General features: G+C 36.9%; 1 protein-coding gene across 4 annotated transcripts; it reads left to right on the top strand.

The window, feature by feature from the left end:
- The first annotated feature begins 370 nt into the window (after positions 1 to 370).
- On the top strand, positions 371 to 18680 carry LOC113077358 (uncharacterized). 4 transcript variants are annotated; one of them, XR_003281310.1, is made up of 7 exons: positions 371 to 604; positions 7530 to 7850; positions 8319 to 8657; positions 10590 to 10703; positions 10833 to 10864; positions 16776 to 17105; positions 17854 to 17904. XR_003281310.1 is itself a non-coding variant. In XM_026249768.1 (6 exons), exons 1-6 carry the CDS (start codon positions 508 to 510, stop codon positions 17866 to 17868), a joined length of 918 nt encoding a protein of 305 aa, XP_026105553.1. In that variant the 5' UTR covers positions 371 to 507; the 3' UTR covers positions 17869 to 18680. The 4 variants fall into 4 exon arrangements, 3 of the variants coding, with proteins under 3 accessions (XP_026105553.1, XP_026105551.1, XP_026105552.1); XM_026249768.1 differs by lacking the exon at positions 16776 to 17105 and having other exon boundaries at positions 17854 to 18680; XM_026249766.1 differs by lacking the exon at positions 17854 to 17904 and having other exon boundaries at positions 16776 to 17235.
- Positions 18681 to 19898: the final 1218 nt, after the last annotated feature.

Here is a 19898-nt window from a genome sequence, read left to right on the forward strand (position 1 = left end):
TCCGTGAAAAAGGTTAGTTGACGAATATTTTTCGTCATAGTCTTCGTCAACGAAATTAACACTGATGCAGTTTTACATGTATGTTCTTTAAATTCAAATATGAGGTCATGTTGTTACATATCGATCACACGGTTTCACGTAATAACATAAACAAATAAATAACAAGGTTTCACGTGATATTAATTTCAGGTCAAACTACAGTATAATATAGTTAACTATATTCATAACGTTTTCTGCTCAAAAGCCTTCAAATTTAGACGATCGAACCCAACAGTGTTTATGTTGTAGGCTATTATCACCATCAAGCAGCATTTAAACAGCACTGGTCGTGCGGCACGTCTCACGTCATCGCGCTGCGGTGCGTAAGGAGCCTACCAAATAACATTTTCACTTTTCACTGCTGGCAATGCTCTAATAAGCTGAAAGCCAAACACCGTAAAACCATAATAATAATACGACTGCACAATTGGCTTCGGGTTTAATATAGAGAAACAACATTGCGCTATTATGTATCAAAATATGGTTTATTTATTTTTTTTAAACCTGGAAAAAATGAAGCTTCTCTTTGTTTCGCCTTTATTATTCTGGTGTTTTCTCGGCCATGGTAAGATATTTAGGCTTTTCTCTCTCTTCCAGTGTTCTGACGACTTGTGTTACATGTGTTATCCGAAAATTTGCGGTTAAAGCCGTGTTTTCATTCAAAACAGTAGGCTACCATGCGTAGGATGCTCGTGTGCACAACAAAAGATGTGGTCTACGTCTGCGTCAGGGCTGAGTTTATCTGGCATAACGGACTACTGTGCCAATGACGAACCCATCATGCAGGAACATTATTGTTCTTCTGTATTGACAGTATTCTGTGTTCTGTAAATACTAGACAGATCGATGAAGAAGCCTATATTGCTCCGCATAATGATCATCGCGTCACTCATCAGCAGCAGAGCAAAATCCGCAATAAACAGCCTGAGTAAAAAATAAGGCTCTGTGATGAAGCTACAGTAGCTGAAAACCATGACCATATTGGAGAATGCCACTTTATATAGTTGTGATTTTTTTGTCAGTATTAGCCTACTGAATGTTTTCACTGAATCTGTAATATTTGTCTGTGAGTCCTTCAATTGTCTTCAGTATGAAGATGGATTTTAAAATCATACAGTCACTGCTGCACAGTGGAGGACATAGTACACAAATCAAGTTGAGTAAAAGTACAGATACATGAAATATTACTCCAGTAAAAGTACTCCTTTTTCAATTTTACTCAAGTGAAAGTACAAAAATACTCGATTTTTTTATGCAAAATAACTTAAAGGGTTAGTTCACCCAAAAATGAAATGAAAATGATGTCATTAATAACTCACCCTTATGCTGTTCCAAACATGTAAGGCCTCCTTTTATCTTTAAAACACAGTTTAAGATATTTTGGATTTAGTCCGAGAGCTCTCAGTCCCTCCATTGAAGCTGTGTGTACGGTATACTGTCCATGTCCAGAAAGGTAAGAAAAACATCATCAAAGTAGTCCATGTGACATCAGAGGGTCCGTTGGAATTTTTTGAAGCATTGAAAATACATTTTGGTCCAAAAATAGCAAAAACAACGACTTTATTCAGCATTGTCTTCTCTTCCGTGTCTGTGTGAGAGAGAGTTAAAATCAAAGCAGCTGGATATCCGGTTCGCGAAGGAATCATTCAGTTCACCAAATCGAACTGAATCGTTTTAAACGGTTCGCATCTCTAATACGCATTAATCCACAAATAACTTAAGCTGTTAACTTTTTTAATGTGGCTGATACTCCCTCTAAGTTCAAACAAACCAATATCCCGGAGTAATTCATTTACTCAAACAGTACACTGACTAAACTGATGTGAAGAGAGAACTGAAGATGAACACCGAGCCGACCATTGGCAACCATTGTCTGAGAAAAATCGCGGTCCTACTGTTGCAATACCCGTGACAGGAGGAGGAGTCTGGCTTGGTTTCACTTTAAAATCGGTTAAAAATAAAGTAAATAATACAATTTCCTTCAAACTGACAAGCTAAACCAACATATCTGATTATTACAGGGGTTAGGGCTCATTAATAATTAAGTTCTGGGCAGAGAGGAGTCAGAAATACTAGACAAGAATCACTGCTGGTTAGCTTTCTCCACTGAGCTCACAACGAGCAAATTTATTCTTATTTAAGACCTTTTAAAAATATTTTTACGGCGATCGCACGCAACCTACCCGTTAGACCACACCAAGAGCTAAATTCAGATGTTCCTGAACTGTTTAAAGTAATAACATGATATATTCGCGGCAGCCAACTGTCCGCGAGCTCGCGATGTATTTCTCTGAACACTTGAAGTCCACAGAGAATTTACAGCCTTTCACATTAAAACAGAATAATATAAGAATATATTATACACATGAAAATGAGTGTTTATATAAATGATTGATTGCTCAGCGCTGCATGGTAAAGCAGGAACACTGCGACCAAAATGGTCGCATATGCATCACTGATTATTTTTGTACCTACTTGTGTGTTATGCTATGATTTAATATGAGCATTTATTAAAACAGAAATGTGTATTTTAAGAATACGTTTTATAACATGCTCCGAGCATTCAACACATCAAGTTGGCTTCAACCCCGCGCTGCGGGAAAGCTGAACTGAGCAGCTGGTGACTCGCGCTGTGTTCGGTGTGTGAGAGAGAGCCGCGTCTCACGGACAGCAACACTGAACCGAGCTCTCGTTCAGGACGTTCACGTCCTCCTGCACCTGAACGAACAAATACAAATCGCAGTTTAAATAAACAGAAAAAAAAGAGCGAAAAGCGAAAGAGCTCAATTCAGCAACGCAGTGTTCTGGTGTTCAGGGAGCAAGCAGAGACGCGTCTCAAAGTCTTCTTGCTTTTGTACTGACAACAAATACATACAAAATATGTCGAAATACCCGTCTTGGAAAGTGTGTTCGAAAAAGTATGTGGTTATGTCTCAAGTGAAAGTAAAGAGTTGCAAAAAAATCGGATGTGTATCATTATAATGGATGCGTTTGTCTCTTAAAGGGACCGCGTCTAATTTACTAGCTCTGCTGTCAGTGTCTTTAATGTATGAAAGTAAATCACTCACTGCTCTTGATTGAATTACCTTGTAGTAGAAGAATTTATCCAAAGTCAATCCAAAAATCAGATAGAATTGTTTTACTAGTGGGTGCAGGCCGCTAGTTCATTTATGTAAGTGAGTATGGCAAAATAGTGATTTGTGAAATATTATACCCAAAAATTCTTCATACTGTAGGCTACCACTGAAATTGATTTAAAAAAAAAAAATAATTAAGGACCTGCCCATGTTTTGCTTAAGTGTTTCTTTCTTTAATTGCTAATGCAACCTTTTCACACCACAGACTGAACAAAATTAAGCATTGCTTGCTCGGTAACTGTTCAACAAAGTATTGATAGTTGTGTAAATATTGTCATACTGATAGTTGTCTGAAGTTTTGGTTGATTCCATTACATATCTTTTCATCAAAGTTATCCGAAATTATCAAGATGAATTTGTTCTGAGTTATTGTCATATTTTATTACCAAATTCTAAACTACAGCAAATAAACTGTGATAATATGAGAAATGTTGAAGGTGTCTGGATACATTTTGGTTTGATTGTGTATTTTATTTTACAGTGAAGACTATGCAGTGCTATTTTAAATTAACAAAAACAAACTTAAATATTTTGTTTGATATTTGGCAATGAAGACCAGGAGTCAGAGATAAGTTCATTAAATAATAATAATTTTACTTGAAGAAAATAGTTTGCAATTTCATCAGCAGAAGTCAGCTTCAATACTCTCGACGGAGTTAGTAGGCCGCCCCCCGTACAACTCAAAATCAACCACAGTTATACCCTGACAGAGGATACTAATTGTGTCAGTACATAAGTCAACAAAATTATGATTGGTTCCAAAACCTAGATAAACTCTCCAAAGACGTATATCTGATACGCTGGACACTGGCAGTTGATCGTTTGTCCTGGGACTGTCTGACCTTCTCCTGTACAGACACATACACAGAGAACTTCAAATTCAAGGCTTTCTAGCACTGGCGAGTGTCTTATCATTACATTTGGATACACACACGTAATATGTGGACATTAATTTTGAGGAAAATAAATACAGGGTAGAACAGGATTCTTTAATATCTCATAAGCGCACATAAGGTTACACATTTCACTCTTGCCATAACTTGATTAATAGTCAAACAAGAAATCATGTAATAATGTAATTAATACAAAATACTTGCCATATACATTCATCTACTTACTTAATCCCACAATATCTGCACTTGCACTAGTCTTTCTTCACATAATGTATTTTCCAGTGAATCATTCTGTGTGTCCCTCTTCCTGGAAAAGTGTCCTCCATCCATATATACTTTCATCAACATACCTTTTGTAAATACCTCTCTTCCTCCTACAGCTACTTCACACTTACCCTCTAAAACAAAACATTTATCCAAGAAACTTAAGACTAAATTTGCATATTCATTAACCAGATTTAACAAATTAAAGAAAACCGCATACACTATAACTAATTCATTTTTTTTTTTAGTTTAAATCCTTCCGATTTAACACCAAAAGCAAACCTTTTAGTTAGTGTCCCTTCTTTAATTTTCAGTAATGTGTGATAACTTGAGAAATATGTTGTCAGTACTATTAAAATAAGATCAAATTGAATGGTATTTAGGAGATTGTAGTTTTTGCATTATTACTATATTGGGCCTTATTGAAGTTTATTAAAAAAATGAATATTTATAAATGTTTTATTTATGCACATAAATACATTTGAAATATTACATGAGTTTGAATGAGTTTAAATTGATTAGAAATAGTTCATAGAAGCAAAGTTTGATTGAGTCTAATGGGATTTGGAGCTTGGCTCATCTGAACATCCTGTCAATTAAAGTCTAAGGGATTTTTATGATTTTTAATATTTATTTTTATGAAAACTGTAAGTCCAATCAGTAAGAAAAGATATAGCACACCTCATCTGTTCAAAGACTTGAAAATGTTTCATTTATGTGCATAAATAAAAAAGTCATAAAAAATATTCATAATTGTTTTATAAACTTTCATAAAACCCAATATAGTAGTTATGTAGTATATAATACTAATTATTTTTATCAAGTTATCACACATTACTGAAAAAGTGAAGAAGGGACACTATGATAGTTATCTATTTTCATGTTGTGCATATAATAGTACTCACAAAAGGACTCATACTTGAAAAGATACATGTCCATTGTGTAACTGCATCATCTATACAAACCATTGTGCTTGGACCCCTTATGATCACCTTGATTTAAACTGCATTGTTTCAGTTATCTTGTGTGTCGTTGCCCACAACGCGACGGTGACAGGACTGTGAAATGGCAAACATGAGAAAAATAGGCATGACTTATTTCGCATCCAGCTAGACAACCCTGCCGTAGCTATTATCATAGCCTAGGCTTTTTATTAAAAAAGAAAACAGCAAGGGACCATGGAAAAAAAATATTACAGGTTTTTTATTTTTTTATTTATTTATTTTTTTGCAGCGGGGCAGCTCAAGAATGTTGGGCACACAAGTACTGTGGTTCTTTTGCCCCATGGCCAAGCCAACATCAAAGTTAGTTCACTAACTTTTAATTCTAGTTAATCCTAAAATTCGACATTAATAACTTTTAGCAGCATCAGTCGCACACATGCTCACAAGATCCTCCGGTTCTTATTCAGTTCAATGAAGACTCACACCTTAAACGTTTCATTTAAATCAGTGAGTTGTCGACTCTAGAACAGCTGCAATCGAATCATTCTAATTCGTAAACGAATCGTTTGGTGCGATTTGCTATCCGATTTAATGATATATTATAAGGAGTAACGATATGTTTTATAAAATGTAGTGAAGTAATAAGTACTATCTTCTCCTTTGGAATGTAGCTAGTAGAATGTGGAGAACGTGGAAAGTAAAAGTTACTCAAAATAAAAATACTCCAGTAAACAGATTCTTGAAAATTAGTAAGTACAGTAATGAAGTAAAGCTACTCTGTTACTGACCACCACTGCTGCTGGAATGTATTCAAATATGCAGGAGATGCTGGATAACTGTGTTTAACTACTCAGGACATACAAGAGCTTCGTGAACAACTATCACAAACATAAGTCAGTCATTATAATAACATTTCAGTCATTATAATATTCATTCCATTGTCTGAAAACAAAACATTAAAATATAGTAATAAAAACAGTTTATTGAGAATTTGGCTGAATTAAAATGCAGTAGGCCATGTGAGCATAGGGAGGAAATACAATACGACGCGCTTACGTCATAAATATGCTAATTAGCGCATGATGTCATCTAGCGACATTTAGCGACTTTTCAGGCGGGGTTTAGCTACTTTCCACTAAAAGAAGTTGGCAACACTGCGGGAGTTCATGTTCTCATGATTTACTTTTATGAATTAAAATGTTTTATTTTTATACAAATTAATTTAAAGGGAAACTAAAGGCTACCTCTCGTTCGGCACAAATCCAAAGGCTTCCATATTCGCAACACAACCTGTCCTCTACAAAGGCTATAACAGCACACAGTGATGCTCTGGTCTTTTATATGTTTCTTTGTATGTGTTTTGTTTTGATAATAAACAGGCTGAGATGTCAAGATAGCACAAATGTTGTGTGAGCACATGAGGCGCCAGTGCGATCACTGCATTGTTTTCCCAACTGTTATTCGTAATATACAGTAGTCAGATACCAACGCTCGTTGGTCATACAAGCAAGACATCATTCATCACTGTAAAGACTTGGCAAAATAAAAATGATGATGATAATAATAATAAAGAATGATAACTGTAAACTTTTACAAAATAGGGAGCGGCTTTCCGCCTCATAATGAATGTTAGATTGCGTCAAAATGAATTGAAACTCAGCACTTTTTTTTTCCTTTTGTTTTGTTAATCTGTGAAATATATTTATGTTTTTGTGCCCTGATCCACAGCTGCGCTTCACTGTTTCAACGGCAAACGCTTGAACAGTTCACTGACGAATTTGCCCTTCATATACTGAAAGACATGAATTTTGCTTGTATAATTTTTTATTTATTTATTTCTTTTTTTACAGTTAGCGAGTCTTGTGTAGTACCGTGTTTTAACTAAAACATGTTGGCCATTAGCCTACATGAAATGCATCAATGCAATGATAATTCACCACATTCATGACTGATTAATCAGCCAGTATATAAATGGGAGAGACGGGCTCAATAGTATACTTGCAGCAAGTGCACAATAACTTTGTACATGACATCACTGCTGGTGGGAGGGGCCCCATCTCGTTCTTTGCCGGGGGACATAAGATGTGCGGTACGCCACTGTGTGTTATTTTACTGTAGTATTCTCATCAAGGCAAAGATTTACATTAATGGTGTCAACTGCGGTGGAACAGAGCAGTTTTATTTCAAAGAATCTTCATTCATGGTGAAGAAATGGTGAATTGGTTAAAAATAGTAATTAATTTCTTCTGCAGGAGCATCTGGTGTTGATATTGATGAAGTGTCAGCGATGGAGGGAGATTCAGTCACTCTATACACTGATGTTAAGACAAACCAACAAGAGAGAATCAAATGGTATTTTAATGACATTCTCATCGCTGAAATCACTGGAGATCAGAGTAAGATCTGTACAGATGATCAGTGTGATGAGAGATTCAGAGACAGACTGAAGCTGGATCATCAGACTGGATCTCTGACCATCACAAACATCACAAACACAGACTCTGGAGAATATAAATTACTGATACACAGCAGCAAAATGGACAGTGAAAATATCTTTAGTGTTGCTGTCCATGGTGAGTCATGTTTAAAAATTACTCTTATATGTCACGTCATTAATATATTCTTATTTATCACTTTGCAGTGACATTTAGATGTGATTTTATTTATTTATTTATATACAGCATATAGATGATTTACTTAAAACCACATTACTGTTAAAGTGTAATTTACCGAAATTTGAAGTTACAAGATTTTATTTTATTTTATTTGTTATTTATATATTTTTCATTTACCATCTGCTGATCATCTTTTTAAATCCGTCTCTTATTTCGCAGTCAGTATGTGTTCCTCTCCCACCAGGAATCCAGAGTGCAAAGTATTTAGTTTCAAATCTCTTTAATAGCATAAAATGTTAATAAATGTTGCTTTCCAGATGAAGTCAAGAGGACATGTTTTATTACTTACATATTATACTCAGTTCTTTAATCTTATGTGATGTTTCCCCCAAAAGATCCTCCAGCAGCTGTTGGTTTGTGTTTCAGGTGTTTCTGCTGCTCAACGAGATAAAATGAAGAGAAAGTCAATGAAGGAGGGAGAATCTGTCACTTTAGATTCTGATGCAGTAAAAAACCCAAATGATTTAAAGATGTGGTATTTTAATGACACTCGCATCGCTCAAATCAGTGGAGATCCCAATAAGACCTGCACAGATGTTGAGTGTAATGAAGGAACTGAGAGATTCAGAGACAGACTGAAGCTGGATCATCAGACTGGATCTCTGACCATCACAAACATCACAAACACAGACTCTGGACTTTATGAACTACAGATCATCAGCAGCAGATTCAGCATCATAAAGACATACAACGTTAGTGTCACTGGTGAGTATCAATGAAATCATTCAGTGCTTTTTCACTTGAACAGTTTTAGAAAACAGATAGATTTAAATTGTCTCATTAAATGTTTTTGTTGTGGCTTGTTTGAAGAAGTGAGCTTTGATTCAACATATATTAAGCTGAAATCTAATCTATCATGAGTTTTTGTCACCTCATACATTTTGAAACTTTTAGATAATGAATTTTGAAATTGTAAAAGTCTATTGTTAATACAAAACAAATAAATTATTAAATAAAATCATAATATTAGTCAGTTTTTCTGCTGTTTCTTGTTGCTGTTTTATCTGCTGTTCCTTACATTTACATTAACATTTAGCAGACGCTTTTATCCAAAGCGACTTACAGATGAAGACAGTGGAAGCAATCAAAAACAACAAAAAGAGCAATGATATATAAGTGCTATAACAAGTCTCAGTTAGGTTAACACAGTACACGTAGCATGGGATTTTAACTAATATAATAAATAAAAAGAAAACAGATAGAATAAAAAATAAAAGAATAGAGCAAGCTAGTTAGAGGTCTTTACACATACACACACACATACATATACAATTGCATAATAAATGAAAAGAAAATAGAATACAAAAAGATTAGAAAGGTAGTTAGATTTTTTAAAGAATAGAATTAGAATAGTGAGTGTTAAAGTTAGAGGGTCAAATAAAGATGGAAGAGATGTGTTTTAAGCCGATTCTTGAAGATGGCTAAGGACTCAGCTGCTCGGATTGAGTAATGTAGGTCATTCCACCAGGAGGGAACATTTAATACAAAAGTCCGTAAAAGTGACTCTGTGATTCTTTGGGATGGCACAATCAAGCGATGTTGACTTGCAGAACGCAAGCTTCTAGAGGCACATAAGTCTGAAGTAACAAATTTAGGTAAATGGGTGTAGAGCCAGTGGTAGTTCAATGCCTTGAATTTTATGCGAGCAGCTATTGGAAGCCAGTGCAAATTGATAAACAGAGGTGTGACGTGTTTTCTTTTTGGCTCATTAAAAATGAATCTCGCTGCCGCGTTCTGAATTAATTGTAAAGGTTTGATAGAATTGGCTGGAAGACCTGCCAAGAGGGCATTGCAATAGTCCAGCCTGGACAGAACAAGAGCTTGAACAAGGAGTTGTGCAGCATGCAGATCTGCAGGATTGGACAGTTTCAGCAATGTTATCTGAGAAAGTCAGCTGACCATCAATCAGAACTCCAAGGCTTCTAGCTGATTTTGAAGGAGTTATGGTTGATGTGCCTAACTTGATGGTGAAATTGTGATGGAACGATGGGTTTGCTGGAATCACAAGCTGTTCTGTCTTGGCAAGGTTGAGTTGAAGGTGATGGTCCATCATCCAGAAAGAAATGTCTGTTAGACAAGCTGAGATGCGAATAGCTACCATTGGATCATCAGGATGGAATGAGAGGTAGAGCTGAGTGTCATCAGCATAGCAGTGGTATGAAAAGCCATGTTTCTGAATGCCAGAACCTAATGATGCCATGTAGACAGAGAAGAGAAGTGGTCCAAGAACTGAGCCCTGAGGCACCCCAGTAGTTAGATGTTGAGACTTGGACACCTCATCTCTCCAAGATACTTTGAAGGACCTATCTGATAGGTAAGACTCAAACCATTGAAGTGTGGTTCCAGAGATGCCATTTGCCAGTAGGGTTGATAGGAGGATCTGGTGATTAACCGTGTCAAAAGCAGCGGACAGATCAAGCAGGATAAGTACTGAAGATTTGGATTCTGCTCTTGCCAGTCTTAGAGCTTCAACAACTGAGAGCAAGGCAGTCTCAGTTGAATGTTCCTTACACACCCACCAGATGCCACCTTATCAAATAAATCAATGTCATACAACTTTCTACTAAATATTGGTCAGAAGTACTAATAAAGTTGTTTATCAGTCCACCTCTAGTAATAATGACTGTCTTTCTTTAGCTGTTTCAGGTTCATCTGCTGCTGTAGCTGCTGTTGTTGTTTCTGTTCTGCTGGTTGCAGCTGCTGGTGTCATTTACTGTTACTGCTGGAGCTCTAATCAAGCAAGACAAAATGGCAAGTATTGGATACAGTTGATTTGAAAAGCTGGAATAATGAGATTTATTGTAAAAAATAAAATAAAAAACAGAGGCTTTAAAATACTTTTATCCTAATTGACCAAAGTATAATTTATTGTTCGTACAGGAAAAAGGAGGCAGCGCAATGATCATGAACTGGTGAGATACTATGTACAAAATCTGTCTGTCTGTAAAAACCTATGAATGTGCAGAACTGAGAACTGTTAAGGCCCCAATATACTTAAAGTGAACTGGTGTGATGTAATTTTAAACAAATGTCTTTTTTTTTTCTTTTTTTTTTTTATGCTTGCTTTGAGCTACTATTGGTCTGTAGTGATTATGCAATAGGTAGGTGTGGCACTTGGGCTCCTCCTTATTTGACAAGGAAGTCTTTCCAGCTGATTTATTCTGTTCAATCCGTTGAAATCAGACATTCGTAAGTAAAAATGTGAATAGAGACTCGGTTTTCCTGGCTTGACGCTGGTTGGTCGGCAACAGCTAGACTGTGACTGGGCAGGAGATGGCAGAAAGGAAGTGAGGAGACAGGAAGTGAGATGGGATTTGAAGAAGAAGGCAGGATAGATAGGAGTGTTTGGAATGTAATGCGGTCAAGAAAACTGAAAAAAAGGAGAAAGTAACATAATATAGATGAAACAGATAGTGAACAAAGTAAGACAATAGCAAATAAACAACAAGACGAAGAATATTAAGTGATCATGAAACCATCTCAGGAGGGGTCATCGTTTGGTAAATGGGTCATTCTACGGAAATGTCCATTTTTCTGTCCCTAGCCTTTACAGAAATATTACACTTGAAAAACAATTTAGGTTTACAATTTTTTTATATTTAAAAATGAAACAATATGTTATTTGAACAATTACACTTTCTTGAGCCATCAATGTGGCAATATTTAATTTTTATTAATTAATTAGAATTCCAAGCACCACAGAAGTGCTCGTCCCCACAGTCATGTACAGAGGGAAAATGCTTTATTTTGAGGTCAAAAACAGTGTTTTCTTCCATTTAAAATACAACCATGTGCCCATAACTATAAAATATATGATGTAAATTACATTAAAAAACAAAATGCTAAATAAATATTATAAAATATATAATGAAAGTAGTGGTCCCCTGGAGTTGTGTCACTGGTGTTACCATTTAACAAAAAAGCTCTTATTTTGAAATAACAATCACGCTGATGACATCACTCGACTTTCTTCTTCCAATTTTCTGGAGATCTATGAAGAGAAGCCCATGGTAAGTCCACTGTCTCTTTTCAATTATCAGAAATCTTCTCATTTATCTCATGATTTCATATGAAGCTTTTAGTTGAAGTCACTGGTATGACCTCTTTTATTGTTTGGGCATTGTAAAAAACTAGAATACAAATGGATTAAACTACTTAATTTAGTGAGTACACCATGATTGACAACATGTGGTTTGATACCTTGCAGCAGCCATTTTGTAAAATGCAGTTTTCATGAAAATTGTCACTGGTGTTACTGTCACTGGTGTCACCTTCCTTATGGGTAACACCAGTGAAGATCAGTAACACCAGTGACTCCCTTTTATAGATAAACTTTGTTCAAAGCTATTCATTTAGTTATTTTGCATAAAATAGCACTAAAATTGTGATTCTAACTTTTCTTTGTCATTGTTAATCCTCCTTTGGTCATGTATTTCTAAATTGAGGGTATGGCTAAACTGAGCGCAGCTGAGAAACAGCGACTATACAGAAAGCGTAGGGATGCAGAGCAGAGTATTTGCAGGAAAGGAAACAGAGCTATGTCCATGACATTGACACACAAAAAAGAAAGAGAGTAAGTAATTTGAGTGAAAGGGAGAAGAGATATGAGCGAAAGGCATGGAGGGCCCGTCAGCAAAGATGCAGGCAAAGAGTCAGTGCAGGAGCATTGACACCCCCCCCCCCCCCCCCCCCATCATCACCAGATAGATCACCCAGCATTTCAAGGTACAAACTGAACTGTTACAAATACAGAAATAAATGGTGAAAGAGATATAAAAATGCATAGCATTCAGTACCTCCACATACACACTCATACTCACTCACAAACACACTCTCTCTCTCTCTCTCTCTCACACACACACACACACACACTCTCACACACGCACTCATACTCACTCTCTCGCTCACACACGTTTGTTTTTGTGTAAAGTGTGTTCATCCCATAGGTGTAATGGTTTTTATACTGTAGAAACTGTATATTCTATCGCCATTCACCAACCCTACCCCTAACCCTAACCCTCACAGGAAACTTTCTGCATTTTTAATTTCTCAAAAAATCTCATTCTGTATGATTTATATGCATTTTGAAAAATAGGGACAAGGGTTATGTCCTCATAAGTCACCCTCTCCTTGTAATACCTGTGTCATACCCATGTCATTATACAGAGTTGTGTCCTGATATGATACAGAAACAAGAGCACTCTCTCTCGCTCACTCTCTCACACACACACTCTCTCTATCTCTCACACACACTCAAGCTAGGGTTAAATGAGTGAGAACTTTTTTTCAAGAAAATATTTTGCTTTACAGACAACTACAACAAGGGAGGAGAAAACATAGGAGAGATGCACAAAGGAAACAAAGGGAAATAGAGAAACTGAAAGACAAGATCATCGGTTAGAAACAAAGATATGAAATGGTGAAGAAATGAAGTTAAAATGTTAAGTTAAAATGTTGTCTATGATATTTTTCTAACTCTGATTTCAGTTCTTATGAAATAAGTCATTTGTATATGTTATGTATGTCACTGGTGATTTGTTGTGTCACTGGTGTTACTGTTTTTTTTCTTTCACATTAAATAAAATCTGTCATATGTGGCATAATGATCATTTTAAATTCATTGAATTCTGCTGCACTTAAGAGTTAAGCTTTAAATGATTGTATTATTGCTTGTTTAAAACCTTTTTTTCAAATATTTTCATTGTTATAGCAAATACATGGTTGTGCAATTGAACTAACATCATTCAGTCACACTTTTAACAAACCTAATTAAAATAAATAAAACATAATCACCGTATTAGTTAGATCATCATTAATTTTCTGTACCTCTGACTGCATGTGCTGAAAAAAAAAAAAAAAAAAAATTTCATAAACACCTTTAATATCGCTAAAGAAGTAAGGTAACACCAGTGACAAAAAAATGGTGTATGCGGTCTTTAAATACATGCACACAAAAAATAAAAAATCATTAAGCTGTAATTTATGTGTACTCATAAAGCCAAAGGGTAATCTAATAATGTGGTCTAAGTTTAAATGTTAGAAAAAGAAATAAATTTTAAGAGATCTTGCCATACCAAATGTGGACGTTTCTGTAGAATGACCCAAATGGAATCTGATTCAGTTAACAAAGTCGATAAAAAATGGTTAAAGGTTAAAAATGCAAAAGTATTAAGAAGTGGAGCACTGCTGATTTTTTGTAGGAATAAAACACAAGAGAAAGCTATAGAACTGAACAGAATAGATGGCAAGAGAATAAAGTGCATCTTGACTGGAAACAAGGCATTGATTCGAGGGGTTATCACAGGAATACCGGTAAATGTCACAGAAGATCAAATCAGAGACAGTGTAATGGGGCAAAAGTGCTGGAGGTAAAACACCTTAGAACAACCAGAAATGGGGAGAAGTGCGATAGCCTGTCTTTAATAATTAAGTTGGATGAAGCAAGACTTCCAAGTAAGGTATATATAGGTTAACATGAGCTACGAAGTAAGGCCATACATCCCTCCCCCACTGAGATGTTTTAAGTGCCAAAGATATGGCAAACAAAGATGCAGTAAGTGTTTAGGTGAGTATGAGTATGGAGAATGTGGAGAAGGAGTAAAGCTTAAATTCTGTAACTGTGGAGGGGAGCACAGTTCAGCCTACCGTGGATGTGAAGCTAGCATGAGGGCAATGGAGGTGCAACGAGTGAGATCCCTGCAAGGAATAACTTACACAGAAGCTGTAAAGAAAGGAAAAGATCAAAACCAGATCTCAAAGAACATAAAAGTGGGTCTTGTGGGAAGTGTGAGACAATTGAGGCAAAGGAGGATTTGTTAGTTATGGGCAAAAATGAATTTGTCTTGTTTATGGTTGAGGTGATAAACTGCTCGGCACAGGCAGACAGGAAAACAGAAAAGATCAAAATAATAGTTAAATCAGCAAAAAAAAAAAATCTATAAGTAAAAGGGCTTAGCTGTGAGGTAGTGGAAGAAATGACAGTGGCAGGAAGTACAAGCTCGCAGACATGGGTTGGTGGCTCTCTGTATTAACTTTATTGCAATGGAACTCCAGAAGCCTTATAGCAAATGGACAGGAAGTCAATAGTTTTGTCTCAGATTTAGCAGATAGACCTCGTGTAATATGTGTGCAAGGAACATGGTTACAACCACAATTGGACATTGTTTTGTACGGATATACTTCAGGAGAGATAGAGAAGCAGGAAAAGGTGGAGGTGTAGCAACTTTTGTTAAAAGTGATGTAAGATATAATGTTATTAGTGAAGGAAAAGAGCATGAATCTGTTGTAATTGAAGTATGGTCAGGGCAAAACAGTATAAAAATAGTCTGTATTTTTACAACCCTTGCATTAAATTAAGTACTGATATGTTGGAATTAGTTTGTGGATCGATGCAGGGAAAAATAATGGTATGTGGAGACTTTAATGCACACAGTACATTGTGGGGAAGTAAAAACAGATATAAATGGATTGTAAGTAGAGAAATTTTTAGATGTTAAGGAGTTGGTGTGTATTAATGATGGAAAGGCCAAACGGTATAATAGTACAAGTAATACAGAAAGTGCTATTGATCTAACACTAGTGTCAATTGGAATTGCAGGAATTAGTGCGTGGGAATTAAAAGGTAGGTCAACAGTGGGTAGTGATCACTACCCAAAAATAACTAGGATTGGCATAGAGGTACACCAGGATGAGGAAGTGAAAATACCAAGGTGGAAATTAGACATAAGGCAGACATTTCAAAAAAAATTGTGAGATTAAGTGTGTGGAAATACTGAGTAGAGATATAACAGACGTGGAGGAGATGAATAGTGTAGTAGTTGCAACCATTATAGAAACAGCAGAAGAAACGATTCCAAAAAGTACAGAAAACAAACAGGGAAAAAGTGTGCCGTGGTGGAATGAGAGCTGTAGAATAGCAGTTATAAGAAGAAATAAAGCATTTAGTTAGCTTAAAGCTCATCACACACTGGAAACTTTAATTAACTACAATAGGGCACAAAATGTACTGTATACACAATAGATAACCAGTATAGGAATCAGACATTGTTGGAAAACCCTGGAATGAAAGAAAGTAGATTTGCACCAGGAGGAGATATGGACCTGCCTTTTATTATGCTTGAATTAAAAAGGGCTATCCTAAATGCGCGACAATCAACACTAAGGAAAGATGCTAAATGTTATAGCATGCTAGGGCATATGAGAGCTTTATTTAGGCTGATCAATATGATATGGAATGAAGGTAGAATCCCACTTGAATGGAAACAGGCAGTGATAGTCCCAATACTCAAACCTGGTAAGAAAGCTTTAGACCCGTCAAGTTATAGACCTATAGCTTTAACATCACAATTAGGGAAAATCATGGAAAGGATGGTAACAGATAGGTTAAGTTACTATATGGAAAGTAAGGGTCTCTCTTCAGCTTATCAGTCTGGATTTCGTAAGGGTGTCGGGAACAATGGTTTCTGTTTTGTGCTTAGAAGCAGGAGTAAGGAAAGCACAAACTAATAAGGAAAGTGTAATTGCTGTGTTCTTTGACGTTGAAAAAGCATATGATATGCTGTGGAAGGATGGACTTCTTATAAAACTTGTCAAATTAGGAATAAAAGGTTAATTATTTGGTTGTGTATTAGATTGAACAATAGAAGTTAAGGTTGGTACAGAGCAGTCAAGTAGGCATATAGCGGAAAATGGTACCCATCAATAGAGTCCTGCAATGGGTCGCGTACCCGGGTATCCTCAGCACTGTTATTTTTTTCTATTTATTCTGCTATTGAGAGAAAATTGCACAGCACATATTTACATATTCATCTTATGCTTACGCAGGGGCATGTCGTTGAAGAGAAACCTGCGAGAACGCAGGAGGAGGGTGTCGTTGAAGAGAACCTGCGAGAACGCAGGAGGAGGGTGTCGTTGAAGAGAAACCCGCGAGAACGCAGGAGCGTGTCATTCCAGAGAAACCCATGAGCATGCAGGAGCTTTACGTTGAAGAGAAACTCGCGAGCACACAGGAGCTTGACGTTGAAGAGAAACTCGCGAGCACCCAGGAGCTTGACGTTGAAGAGAAACTCGCGAGGACCCAGGTGCGGGACGTTGAAGAGAAACCCGTGAGCACCCAGGAGGGTGACGAAGAGTAGTCCGCGAGCATGCAGAGGGGTGAACCTTTTGTTCATTATCTGGCTCGGCTCGGTGTTCATCTTCAGTTCTCTTCACAGCAGTTCAGTCAGTGTACTGTTTGAGTCAATGAATTACTCCGGAATATTGGTTTGTTTGAACTCAGAGAGAGTGTCAGCCACATTAAAAAAGTTAAAAGCTTAATTTATTTGTGGATTAATGCTTATTGGAGACGCGAACCATTTAAAACGTTTCAGTTTTATTTGGTAAACTGGTTCAAAAAGATCCGGTTACATCGAATGATTCGTTCGCGAACCGGATATCACAAACTGCTTTGATTTGAACTCTCTCACAACAGACACTGAAGAGAAGACTCTAAGATTCTAACTGATCCTCTGATGTCTGGCATTTATTAAATTCAACACACAGGGTAACTCCACACTTGGAAGGGAAGGAAGGAAGACACACGTACACAACTATCAGACTAAACAAACACTGACTGAACAGACTAGAGCTTAAACACACCGGATAACAATTCTGCTCTGAAGATGATGAGGATGAAGAACATCTTTATTTAGAACATTTTATTTTCAGTTCAGTGTTGAGTAAGTGTTTGATCTGTCACCTCGAACTATAAAGTAAGAATATGTAAAAGACAGAAATGAAAGCTTTAGCCTAAGTTCTGCCAGGAAGACTCAATTACGTCGTCAGTAATTTCCTTCATCATTATCCAATCACGTCTTTATATTTTGGTATAAAAGATCGTACTTACACATGTTTGAATCCGCAGATGCCGACGGGATAACAACCTCCACCCTCCCAACCACCACCAGGATGGTCCTGTCCTTACCTTCCAGGGGGGTCGGCTGCGCCCCTGCCTTCGTCTTCAGGCAGGAAATGCAGATTCGCTACCCTCGGATTACGAACCATGGACGGGGCCTTCCGCCAAAGAAATTTATAATCATGCTTGCTGAGTTGTCAATAGAAGTATGCTTCGTACATCATTTTATCTCCCGAGTCTTTCTGGTAGAACAAATGATCTCTACTCACCGTAGACAGAAACACTGAATGTTTTTGATGTCAGTTTAGCTCCACTCATCTGTTGTTCATACAGTCCAGTCTGTTCAGTTCTGGTGTTTGTGATGGTCAGAGATCCAGTTTGATCGTCCAGCTTCAGCCTGTCTCTGAATCTCTCAGTATTGTTAAACGTGAAGAAGGTTTGTTTCTCAGTGCTGATTTTAGCTATGAGAGACCTTTCCGTTCCAAATTTCCAGGCTATGTCACAGTCTTCAGGTATCTCAGTAACGTCAGTGTTTAAAGTGACAGAATCTCCCTCCATCACTGACACTGAATGAGCACCTGATGAACATGAATGATAGATTTCACACCTTGATTTTTTTTTTAAGTTATCTGCTGTAGAGCAAAATCAGTGTGTAAAGTTACAGTTTAATTGTGCTGAATATTTGACTCATTTTGTGTCTTGACTTTCCATGACTTTTTTAGACATTTATGGTGACTGCAAAAGTATTTAACAATTGATTTTTTTAGAAACACATTTTGAAGAAATAAAATAGATAACATAAATAGAGACTAGGGATGCACCGAAATGAAAATTCTTGGCCGATACCGAAAACCGAAAAAGAGAAAACCAAGGCCGAAAACCGAAACCGAAACACCGAAAGAAATTATGCCAATTATTAGTACCATTGCATTTATTGCTATGACCTTGTACTAACTTTACTAAAATTAAGACATTGCAATTGCATAAATTAAGGTTTTAAATGAACAGTTCTCTCATAAAAACAAAGTGCATTTGAAATTGTTCTCTGTAGGACTAGAAAGTGCATCAGTTCTCCAGTATAGGCAAGAGGGTTGTCACTTCTGGGGATGGGGACTTCAGACAGTTAACCATCTAGCTGTTGAGCAGTTGAGCTTGTCATCTGCCTGACATTTGAGAAATATTTGAGAGAGTGTATTTAAATAGGGCCAGGGCATAAATAAACATTTTTATCAAATTAAAGCAGAAATCTAGCAGAAAATCTAGCATAAATATGGCTACAATCTGATATTATGTATGTATATATGTTTGTGTGTGTGTATAAGAACAAAATAGCCAACGTATTATTATTATTTGAGGCACTTTCTTGCAGAATTCCACTGAACATATCAGACAACGATGGTGCATGGCACTCATCTGGTGCAGAGACGAGTCTTTTTTCCTGCCCTCTGATCTGTCTCCTGCGCTTGGCGCTTCTCCGTCTCCACGCGGGTTCTCCGCATCCAGTGCGGCCTGGATCATTTCTTGTGCGCGCTGCCTTATTTCTGCATCTAAGTAATGGTTTTATAATGCGGATCAAGCACATTCGCGATGAAGTGCAGAGGATCCGAAAAGATCTCAGTGAGACGTGTGCTAACAGACTCTATAAGACTGTACTTTTCTTTGTTTTTACTTCGTGGTCCGTCTCAATCTCTTTGTTAGGAGACGCTTTAGTGCTGCGAATAAAGGAGTAAGAAGAGAGAGAATGTTCTCACAGGTGTTAAGTGAATGTCGCGTGGAGCTCGTGGTCTGCGCTTTGCAGGTGCACGTGCAGGTCGCGGTTTCTGTTTGCGTCATCACAACATTTCGGCCGTGTTGTTTCGGTGATAAAAGTCTATCGGCCGAAAACCGAAAAAGCCATTTTCGGCCAAAAATTTTCGGTGGCCGAAATTTCGGTGCATCCCTAATAGAGACATGTACATTTGCTGTGGAGATTTAAATTATTTCCCACAGATTTTAGCTTTTTTGGGGGGGTGTAAAATTCCACAGAAAAAAGAAAAGGGAGACCTTATTTTAAA

This window comes from Carassius auratus, unplaced genomic scaffold (assembly GCF_003368295.1).
Source record: "Carassius auratus strain Wakin unplaced genomic scaffold, ASM336829v1 scaf_tig00022400, whole genome shotgun sequence".
Taxonomy (NCBI): Eukaryota; Metazoa; Chordata; class Actinopteri; order Cypriniformes; family Cyprinidae; genus Carassius; species Carassius auratus.